Source organism: Neolamprologus multifasciatus, chromosome 19 (assembly GCF_963576455.1).
Source record: "Neolamprologus multifasciatus chromosome 19, fNeoMul1.2, whole genome shotgun sequence".
NCBI lineage: Eukaryota > Metazoa > Chordata > Actinopteri > Cichliformes > Cichlidae > Neolamprologus > Neolamprologus multifasciatus.
The window spans coordinates 20,580,757-20,592,584 of NC_140457.1; the positions used below are offsets into that span (position 1 = coordinate 20,580,757).

The following is an 11,828-nucleotide window of genomic DNA, read 5'->3' on the forward strand; positions in this document are numbered from 1 at the left end:
CATAGCTGCAGAAAAGGCTAACATTGTTATCTTTTTACAAAAAAACAGCTGAACATGAGAGGTTTTTGGACCACTTTTGTGTTTTCCATTCTTTAAGCACCGGTTTGAGCACCGTTTAAGCACCGGCACCGTTTCAAAAGTACCGGTTTGGCACCGGTATCGGATAAAACCTAAACGATACCCATCCCTACCCATAACTGACTTGTGGAGTTACCTTCATTTGTCATGGGAAACAAAAACATTTTTTAATTCCAGAGAGCGTCCCTAAAGTCAGAAATAAAATTTTAAAAAAATCGGTTTGTTGCTTTACGCAAAGTTTCCGATAGCTGTAAATGTAATTTTGAAAAACTGTGTTAGTTGTTTTTTTTCTGGTGATGTTTTTTTTTTATGGAGTCAAGGCGCTCGAACAATTAAGTAACGACGAGTTCATGAACGCAACATTCCCGGCCAGCTCGATAATCGCAAGCAGCTAACAGCCTAGCCGCTAACCGTTGATTAGGGACAAGGATATCTCCAAGTCAACAAATACACTGTTTTATTCGCTGGAAACAGCTCGTATATGATTTAAAATGATTGTGGATGATGTAAAACTACTGACTTACTTCAAGGGAGCGAGAATCAAATTGACCCTCAAGACATCATCGTTCTTCGGGGTCGTGAAACGTATTTACCCAAACAAAGCTTTGATTTTGGCGGACGGTTAGATGTTTTTAATAATGTTGTACTTTATTTATGAATTCTTTCTGTAATATAAGAGAGTAAAACTGTTAAAAACTTTATATTAGTGTCTTGGAAAGATAGTTGTGGTTTCTGGTTTGTTGCAGTTGTCAATAGTGATGGCTGGAGGTTTCCCGGAACAAAAGTTTTCTTTGGCCATGAGATTCTGAATGGTGAGTTCACTCAGGAAAAGTAATACCTGAACAAGTTTGTACCAAGCTGCACAGTATTCTTTCATTGTTTATTCTGATATCTGGCTTGACTTTTTATATAATTAATTCAACAGTGGAATTTACCAGTGATGGGAACGGTGACCGTGAGTAAGTAAGACATGCATGAGGTGCCACTTTTGGTGAGAATGCCTTTTGCCCTGGCTTGTAATAAATTTCAATGCACAAAACTGTGCACAGAAATATTCACCATCACAAACCTGAGGACCACTTGGATGTAGCAAAGTTTCAGCCATACAGGAAGACAGGCACATTGGGTGAGTTCATTTATTCCACTAAAGCTGATGATGAACCAGTTACACCAGGGTTGTCAAACCTAAGGCCCGTGGTCCTGAATGGGCTTGGGAAAGCTTTGGAAAATATGAAGGAGGCCTGTATGCTAATGGTCATTTATACTACACCAAAGTAATTAAGTAATAGATGAACACCTAAATTACATGTTTGCTTGTTTTCTACCCACGGTAAAGAAAAAAAATATTAAAAACTTTAAATTTTATAATTAAAGGAATATCTGGTACCAGATTATTTTCTATAATTTTATGCAGTTGTGAAACACAGTTGTTTGTTTCTTACAAATTAACCCAAAAAAGATGTTCTGACAGGATTATTTTCCTTTATTACAACAGCATTTCTTTATTGTGCAGAAAGAATTTGACGTAGTGTTGAAATTACCCTTTTTTGCTCATATTGAGTCGTCTCGGGCATTACATGCGCTGTTCGCATTGACACGAGGTTGTCCGGCCCACTAGGTAACATGAGCTACACATTTGTTTTGAACATCTCACTTTTGAGAGGATTTTTCTTTTTCTTTTTGCAGATGATAACGAGGAGGATGAAGAGTACATCAACTACGTAGTTGTTGATGAATTTCATGAGAAGTTCGGACCTACTGTAAGTTGATTTGATGTTTGCTTTCTACTGTGTAAATGACTCAGATTTCTTTGACCCATGTACCGTATCCAAATGTGTTAGATAATGCACATCAAGAAACAGCACGTGATCGGTGTGGGAGCAGAAGGAGTTGAGGTATTTAAGAATGGACGACTGTGTTGGCTGCAGGTGAGAAGGTCGTCGGTCTTTTGGTTTTTTGTTCCTTCTCCATCATGAGGACAGAAAAAGGAAAATAACTTAAACCTAATTCTTCTAGATTGCCACTAAAAACAAAGTATACCTATTTGATGTCCTGTTACTTGGAGCCCGGGCTTTTAAGAATGGCCTCGCCATGATCCTGGAGAGCAAGGACATTTTAAAGGTGACAAATAACTGCATTAGAAGCTCTCTTAAAATTATGGCAGTGATTATGATTACCGTAGCATATTGGTTTGATATTTGTTATAGGTCATCCATGACTGCAGAGCCATTGCTGGATGTCTGATCGCTCAGTTTGGAGTAAAGCTGGCAAATGTCTTTGACACTCAGGTACGTGCGCAGTATGCAAATTATTGCTAATCTTTAGATTATTCTCTAAATTATCCATATTGTTCTTTTCATTTTATGTGTCTCTGTTTTGTCTGTTTTTCTTTTTCTTTAAATATTTTAGGTGGCAGATGTCATGTGCTTCTACTCAGAGACAGGAGGTTTCCTTCCTGACAGAGTCAGTACTCTCCATGAGGTGTTAAGTCTCCATCTGAGGGTGCCCCCCTCCCAGCTTTCGTCTCTTCAGATGAAGTCACAGTTCACTAAGGTACACCACACAGACCTATCCAGGGTATTCTTTTCTTGTGCTGTATAGGTATTTGGTGCTATAACAGGTTTATGTTTTTACAGGAAGAAAGCGAGATGTGGCACACGCGGCCTTGTCCGTTACCCCTGCTGAAGGTGATGGCTCTATCAGTGATCCACCTACAGCCGCTCAGACTGGTCCTGCTGGACACGCTCATGAGAGACTACATGGCTCTGGTTGATTCCTACCTCAGCAGCAGCCATTACCAGCCCGATGAACTGGCGCATGTTGGCATGGTGGGTAATTAAGAAACAATTAGCTGTCTTCAAAGAAATAATCCTTTTCAGTTTTTTGCTCCAGTCAAAAGTCGGTCAACATGATAGAAACACGCATGATTTAGTCAACACTGCTGGCTTCATCAGTCTGTTAAAGTGACAGCTTTCTGTCATTCACACGCGGGACAGGTTTACGTTATCCTTCACTGCTTCATTCACACACTCCCACGTCAGTAACACACAGAAAGACATTTCTGCATGTTATGTACAGTATTTTCGTATCTGGTAAAAATGTATGGCATTGATTCTAGTGAGATGTAACTGCACATTTGTATGTTTGGTTCTTTCCTCCGTCATCAGTAAAACACAGAGTATGGGCCTGTCTCTTAGAAAGTGTATAAGATGGACGTGGCCACTTTGATGTCTCAGTGATTGCTGTGACAGCTACACTGATAACGGTGGCTAAATAATGCTCAGAATTCACAAAGTGGATTTTATATTTTATTCAGCATGATTCGAAATAGTGAGTGAGCCAATAAAGTCATCAGTAAAGTGTTTGGTGAGCTCACAGAGCAAGATCCGAGGGCTGCTTTCCTATAGAGTTCTATACAACTGGAAGAATTTTCAAACACAGAACCCACATCCATCTTTTAAAGTGTCAGTTCTGCCCTCTGCCCTTGTACAAAATGTCTGAGAGAGATTTCTCTTCCAGATTGGGAATAATAAGGAAAGATGATAGCTGAGGTAAGAAACAGGGTCTATGAGATATGATGCAATTCTCAGATGATTTTTAAGCTGTGCAATTCACAAAAGCACATGAGATAAATGCAGTCTTCTCGGTTGTGTCTGCATATTAATGATCTGCACTCACGCAGACTTACAGTGGGGCAAAAAAGTATTTAGTCAGCCACCGATTGTGCAAGTTCCCCCACTTAAAATGATGACAGAGGTCAGTAATTTGCACCAGAGGTACACTTCAACTGTGAGAGACAGAATGTGAAAAAAAAATCCATGAATTCACATGGTAGGATTTGTAAAGAATTTATTCGTAAATCAGGGTGGAAAATAAGTATTTGGTCACCTCAAACAAGGAAAATCCCTGGCTCTCACAGACCTGTAACGTCTTCTGTAAGAAGCTTTTCTGTCCCCCACTCGTTACCTGTATGAATGGCACGTGTTTGACCTCATCATCTGTATAAAAGACACCTGTCCACAGCCTCAACCAGTCAGACTCCAAACTCCGCCATGGCCAAGACCAAAGAGCTTTCGAAGGACACCAGGAAAAGAATTGTAGACCTGCACCAGACTGGGAAGAGTGAATCTACAATAGGCAAGCAGCTTGGTGTGAAAAAATCAACTGTGGGAGCAATCATCAGAAAATGGAAGACATACAAGACCACTGATAATCTCCCTCGATCTGGGGCTCCACGCAAGATCTCATCCCGTGGGGTCAAAATGATCATGAGAACGGTGAGCAAAGATCCCAGAACCACACGGGGGGACCTGGTGAATGACCTGCAGAGAGCTGGGACCAAAGTAACAAAGGTCACCATCAGTAACACACTACAACGGCAGGGAATCAAATCCCGCAGTGCCAGACGTGTTCCGCTGCTGAAGCCAGTGCATGTCCAGGCCCGTCTGAAGTTTGCCAGAGAGCACATGGATGATACAGCAGAGGATTGGGAGAATGTCATGTGGTCAGATGAAACCAAAGTAGAACTTTTTGGTATAAACTCAACTCGTCGTGTTTGGAGGAAGAAGAATACTGAGTTGCATCCCAAGAACACCATACCTACTGTGAAGCATGGGGGTGGAAACATCATGCTATGGGGCTGTTTTTCTGCCAAGGGGACAGGACGACTGATCCGTGTTAAGGACAGAATGAATGGGGCCAAGTATCGTGAGATTTTGAGCCAAAACCTCCTTCCATCAGTGAGAACTTTGAAGATGAAACGAGGCTGGGTCTTCCAACATGACAATGATCCAAAACACACCGCCCGGGCAACAAAGGAGTGGCTCCGTAAGAAGCATTTGAAAGTCCTGGAGTGGCCTAGCCAGTCTCCAGACCTCAACCCCATAGAAAATCTGTGGTGGGAGTTGAAAGTCCGTGTTGCTCGGCGACAGCCCCAAAACATCACTGTTCTTGAGAAGAACTGCATGGAGAAATGGGCCAAAATACCAGCTACTGTGTGTGCAAACCTGGTAAAGACCTATAGTAAACGTTTGACCTCTGTTATTGCCAACAAAGGTTATGTTACAAAGTATTGAGTTGTATTTTTGTTATTGACCAAATACTTATTTTCCACCCTGATTTACGAATAAATTCTTTACAAATCCTACCATGTGAATTCATGGATTTTTTTTTCACATTCTGTCTCTCACAGTTGAAGTGTACCTCTGGTGCAAATTACTGACCTCTGTCATCATTTTAAGTGGGGGAACTTTCACAATCGGTGGCTGACTAAATACTTTTTTGCCCCACTGTATGCATCATTAAATAAATGTTATTGTAGACCAGCGTGGTAAGGTTGTCCTTACCAGTTATTGATAAGTCAACAAGTCATGGTCAACACTTTTCATTCAATTGTTCTTACAGTACCCTGCATTGCATGTGAAATGGCTTTAAACAGCTAATATAACTTTATGTGAAAAAGTTAAAAATAAATGACAAAATTAAACATTTTGCTTTTCCTTTTATCAGCTCTAATGTGTTGCAGGATTTCAGATTGAAATATAACATCCACAGATCACAGTGGGCTAATTGTGTGTCTGTAAAGGTCTTAAATCAGGCATTTTCTTTACTCCAGCATTGCAGATTTAAACTGCTTTGAGTATTTAATTGACATGTGAGGTTTGCAGAAGTGTAAAGGTTAGCAGAAACCGTCCCAATCAACTGTTTGTATCCACAGGAAAGTGTGTTGGAGTTGCCCAGAGAGCTGAGGCAGCTGGAGGTAATGCGTCGCGAGAGGCACGAGTGGGCTTCCAGTCACTATCCACTCACAGAGCAGGGTCTGCTGGCTCGCTTTAGCCCCAAACCTCAGTCTTCATCCCAGGCCTCACCTGCTGTAGAAGAAGACCAAAGGAAAAACCATCCAGATGTGTCTGAACCTGCAAGTGTAGAATCTCCTTCACCATCACCACAGGAGCTTCTTGTTAACCACTCTGCAACTAGCCCTTTGAGGGTCACCAGTGGGCCTGCTGTGGATGCTCAGGATCCTGCTCCTGCCACTGTGTCAGACCTCACCAATAAAGAGTCCATCAACTGTTCTCTGTCAGCAGGTATGGGCAGAGGGGACGCAGGAGTACGAATGGATCTCACGGGAAGAGGAAGGCTCTTTGGGAAAGAGCAGCCATCCAACGCCACTTTTCCTTTCATAGGAAGAGGAAGAGGCTTCCTTCTCCACTTACCACCCACTCAGATCCCCATTGAGAGTGCTGGGGACTTCAAACATCAGTGTAGTGTGAAAGCGACTCCTTTCCAGGATAAAATGTTAGAACCTGGCCTCGGAAAGTAACCCACCTAAAGATGTTTGTGGTTTGAGTGGAGAAGAATTTACATTAAGTCCCCAGCCTATCTTATCTTCACTGAGCCAATCATTCAGATATTAAAGTAGTCATCACAAAACCTTTATGGAAAAGTTACAAATGTTTACTCTTTTACACAGTGTAATTCCTGAGCATGACCACTAGATGGCAGTAAATGTTCTTTTTTTGTTTGTTTTGTTTTGCAAAGATTTGTTTGACATTTGTCATTTATGTTTCTGGAAAAATACAAATATACAGGAGTTCTTATTGTTTAATACAACTAAATGTTTCATCTTGTGTTTTAAGTCGTAGTTGACTGCATTCTTACCCACACAATCAAATTAAAAATAAACTTTCAGCTCAGATGTTTGGATAAATAAGCAAGTATTGATTATTTTTTATCGCACACATTATGCTCTGATAGTATGTCACAATATGTCACGTGTGACGAGAAATGATGGGTTTGGCTGGTGGAACACCAAGTACACCCAGACAACTCCACAACCTCATTAATGTGCTAAACTTAGCGTGATTGATTGCCTGTACAGCCTGTGTTGCAGTTAATTGATTGTGAAATGCAGAAACAGGCACTGATGGATCTGCTGTTAATTGAGCAAAAACATTGCTGGCTGACACTTCTTTTGATTACTGATAATAATAAAAGGGGGGAAAACATTAGACTTGGTGCAGAGAGAACACAGAGAGGGATACAGATTCTCTGTAGCTTCAGTCATTGCTGCTGTTTTAGACGTACTTGATCACAGGTGGTCAGCACCTGCCATATTTTGTAATAACAGAAAAAAAGATGACGTTATCCTGTTAATTTGCTGCTTGACATGCCTTGCAGATTTTGTGCAGCCATTTTTGCCAGAGATCAAAACAAGCCATGGACACAACAGCAGGGCATTTCTGCAGATCAAGCCCCCCCACCAGTATTAATCACATCTTATTGCTATGGTTATCTACATGCAGAGGCTTGGGCCCTTTCCAAAGCTTTCTAATTGAAAGCATGAAACAGATAATGTAGGATTTTAATTAACTGGGAGGCAGCCTGACACAAAGCCCTGCTTCTCTCTTAGCAACCACCCTGCAACAGGGTGGATCGTACCCATATGCCTCTTTCAGCCCTCTGAAACGCTCCTGTTACTCGGTCTGTGTACGCGAGGTTTCAGCAAGGAACAAAAGGGTTATCGCATCATCTTAATACCGATTTGTGTGATGTTATCTTTGAGCTGCTGCTCTTAAATCCCATCCCACAGCGAGAGAGGATTCATTCCATATAATGTGACTGGAGCTTGCTCCCCTCTATATTTATCTGCGTCAATCAGCAGTGAAGTTGTGGAGGGGTTGTAGTTTGTTGGGGGGGGATACAGGTCTCCGAGGGGCCATGGAGGACAGGCTCCTGTCATTGACCACCAGATTGGAGCTCTTATTTTAGAGGACCTTGCATTTCCTCTCCGTCACAATAATGCCTTATGTGCAGCACTTCCTGTTTCTCAGGCCTCTGAGGAAGGAACTGCGCGCTTGTCACACGGTAGTCACCGTTTCCTCCCTCCCCCTCAGCCTCCCCTCCCCTCCACCCACAAACTTCAGACAGTGTTATGTCCTTCAGAGAGGAAAGATGACTGCACCTTCAGCATCACAGCAGGATGCGGGCGAGCTAATTTTAGACTAAAAGTCGGAAAGGTAGCGCACAGACATAAACACAAACTTTAGGATGTCCAGCTGTGTTGATTTTGCATCCGAAAATGGAGATCTCAACTGCGCAAGACCATTTATTGTTTTGACTGAGCAGTACGAGCCACGAGGCCTGAAGGTGTAATGGAAATTGGTCACTCACTGAACAATGATGAGCACTTTAGAAGTCACACTTTTACAAACTGCATACATTATTCAAAGACGGCAAGGAAGCCACCCAGACACGCGCCGAGCTGCATTATTGATCACCAGAGCTTCAGGCGCTGTTGTGAGAGTACCAGAAACAAAGGTGTTTGTCCTCCTTCCCACCCCACCAGCTTACAACTCTGAAAATGACACGACCTAGACAACACCTTCCCTCCTCCTGATCAGGGTTAGGCTCGAGGATTTGTTCATAATTAATAGGCCCTTGTTAATTATTAAAAGTGAAAGGACAGTTTAATGAAAACCTTTGCTGTTGTAACACGTCATTAAAATTGATCATCATGTTTGCTGACTAAGTGCTCACTCAGATCATGGGAGATATAGCTCAGCGCTGAAAAAGAAGGAAAGCTAATCAGAGTTTGGACCAGTGGCTCATCAGTAATCAGATTGTTTGTGAGCTGTTTAAATTTTTCCTCTTGGCTTAATCCTGCTACTGTTTTCCTCTGGGACTTTGTTTAGCCTGGGGTGGCAGACTTGGCCAGAAGCGACTTGTTTGATTGGCTTGTTGAAACAACACAATCAGCTGGTCTTACCTGAGTAGCTGCACTACAAAGAACCAGACTGATGAACAGCATCAGCAGTTCTGACCGCGCCACGACAGGTTGTGTAGACACGTGTCAACAGAATAATATGATTTTCATTATTAATGTAACCACATGTAATCCTTTTGTATTTATAGGCAGGGAGGCATACAGTCAGATATCAGGTTCCACTGTGCCACTAACCGCATCCCTGCAGCCAGTCTCCCATCTGTTAGGAAAAACCTATTGAATCGTGCTCTGCTCCCCCACCCCCTACAGCCTCCCCCCCTCCTCTCCCTTTCTTTTTCTCACGTTACAGGCAACCCTCCTTTACTCTCCCCAGGTCATATTCAACGGGACAATTAATATTTAACGTGAGAAAGGCCGACCTATCCAGATGGCCTCTCGAGTACAGGCGAAAATGAGAACAAAACACAGCATCAATATTTCAGCCGGCCTCACTAGCGGCATGCACGTATCCCCGCAGTCAGGAAGCTTTGCTCAGGAAGACCCCCTTCAATAAGCACACATTCATTCAAATGCACACATACACAGATGCAGGCACACAATACGCATCTTTATGAACTGCTGCGCCATGTTTACTCAGGCGGCGTGGAGCATCGGGACCTGGGAGGGCCTCTCCAAAGGAATCAGCCATATTGTGACCTTCAGCTGGGATAGACGTGCACAGACAGGAGATGAGTGACAGGTGACGGAGCAGATGATAAAGGCCAGGATTTAGGAATGTCAGCCTTCATTTGGCTGGAAACTATACTTGATTTAGTCCACCACTTTGGTCCAGTCTAATATATTTCAGTAGCCAGTGTATGGGGCTGCTATGACATAACAACGCTTCATATAAACAGCAAGAGGATGAATTCTGTTAACTTTGGTGCAAATGTAGCTCTTTATTTTGGATGAAATATGATGGAAATAGATAGATTAATTCTTGTACTTTCTGTGTTTTTCTTACCCAAAGTACTCCATTCATTCTCTGTAGAAAAAGCCTTTCAACCACAAACAGCCCAAAGGGCCAAGGACACAGCAGGATTTAACTACAGAAGCTCTCCATCACATCAGAAGACCAGCTGAATGTTTCCGCATTTTGGCCATCGCTTAACCGACCGCAGAGCAACTGGCCTGGCCGCAGTCCCTGAGGCTCCGTAGGTGCACCTTCACTCGCAGGAGATAATGACAAAACGAGCGGGATGTTAATGATTTGTGCAATGAACGTGGACATGTGTCAAAGACAAGCATGCAAATGACTCATGCAAGACCCCCCTTCTACCCCCCTACCCGAGCAGCTTTGCTGTTTTTATATCATGTTGAGTAATAAATTATAGCAATTATGGAAACATTTAGGAATAAATAATAGCTGCGATGGGTCTTTTCTTTTCCTGTGTTGTTGGCTTTGAGAGGAGAGTTGGCGACAAAAAACAAAGGTGTTGTCAAGGTGGAGTTATTAAAATATTGGCCACCCCCTTTATGTAAGAAAGTCTTTGATTCAAAAGATGAGCTATTAGCTGTTGGCAAGTTTGTCATAATTAAAACCTGCATTGTGTAATGTGGGTGTGTGCACACAGATGACGGGGTGATTGTAGCCACGGGAAGGGCCTGGAGAAAGAAGAAACTGCGGAGGGGAGGGCTCCCTGTGGCTGACTGAATTAGTGCTCGATGGGTTTGGCCTGGCAGCTGCTCTGGGGGCCTGGCATGCTGACAGCCTAGCACTGTGGCGTTGTGTTGTCATGGCCAGCCAGCACACAGTAAGGGAGGTGCCAACGCCAGGCACACCAACGCCGTCACCATTGCGGGGCTTTGTCTTCCAAGCATACTTGTTTTACTTATTATGGCAATATCATTGGATTAGTATGAGATTAAGCCGGGTAATGAAAAAGGGCAAGTTGCGTTCATGTCATCAGGGAAAACGTAAATGCCACACTAAGCTGGTTATGACATTTGGCCGTAATGAAAAACGTGATCGTTGTGTGTTTTAAACAGCTGTTGGTTCAAAAACCAGCCTGCTGTTGCTTTGATTTATCAAAAGAAGAGGCTGACGTAAAGTAAATGCCCATATGATTCACCTAAGATAAATTCGATTTAGTCTCCTTTGTCAAGATGTGCTCAAAGAAAACAAAACGAAACAAGGTGGTATATTTAATGTGATACATAAAGCCGTGGGAGCTCGCCTTTAGCTCCACTAACACTGGAAACACTCATCAGTAATGTCAGTTTCACAGATTTCCACAAGTCCAAGTCTGAGAGGATGATGGAGAAATTTTATGATTAGGTTGCAATCATCTTTATCCTTCCTGACATTAGACAGCGAGTTAATAGCCATCTGACAGAGATTCATTGCAAAATAGTGACGTACTGAAAGTGTCTTCGTGTATCTCCTTCGGGCTGTTAAAGGCCTTCATTGACTTTGACCACCCTTGTATATTAAACCTGTCCCGCTTCTGGGATTTGGGCAGATTCTGGGCCTGGTTTGCCAGAGCCGGCTGGGCCCATTTTGGCCCAGATGCCACGGCTTCTATCCAGGCATGGCACTGGGATATCTGTGGGGCCCAAGCACACCAGCTGCTATCTCTGTGTCACAGACAGCTGTATCTGAATATTCATACAAAGTGTAGATTAATGTGTATTTGTTTGGCCCCCTGTGGTGCGCCTTCAAACAGACCCAATTGAGAAACCACTCAAAGAAGTCATAGCAATAATGCCTGCCACAGCGCAGATGAAAAACCTCAGCATTCCTGTAACCTGTGCCTGAAAGCATGGCTAGAGAGGTTGATGGTTGGTGCATGCAGCAACAAAACACTGAGGTTTCTATCATTCAGTACCAATCTCATTGACCTAAGCTGTCGTGGCATGTTTGCTTACTAACTATTAGTAAGTATGTTTTGTCCTCATGCCTGATTACGAGAGGACAGGAGACCAGCTGCCCATTCTTATTTTTTTTTAAGTGAAGCTACTCCTGTGGCTGTCACGCCTGAGCTTG

General features: G+C 42.9%; 1 protein-coding gene across 1 annotated transcript; it reads left to right on the forward strand.

Annotated features, from left to right (window-relative positions):
• The first annotated feature begins 418 nt into the window (after positions 1-418).
• Positions 419-6,790, forward strand: exd1 (exonuclease 3'-5' domain containing 1). The gene is given in 12 exon segments (XM_085143288.1): positions 419-699; positions 825-890; positions 1,004-1,037; positions 1,128-1,204; positions 1,765-1,838; positions 1,920-2,006; positions 2,095-2,199; positions 2,286-2,366; positions 2,488-2,631; positions 2,715-2,906; positions 5,795-6,387; positions 6,389-6,790. Coding segments are annotated over 12 exon segments (1,689 nt in total). The 5' UTR covers positions 419-569; the 3' UTR covers positions 6,495-6,790.
• Positions 6,791-11,828: the final 5,038 nt, after the last annotated feature.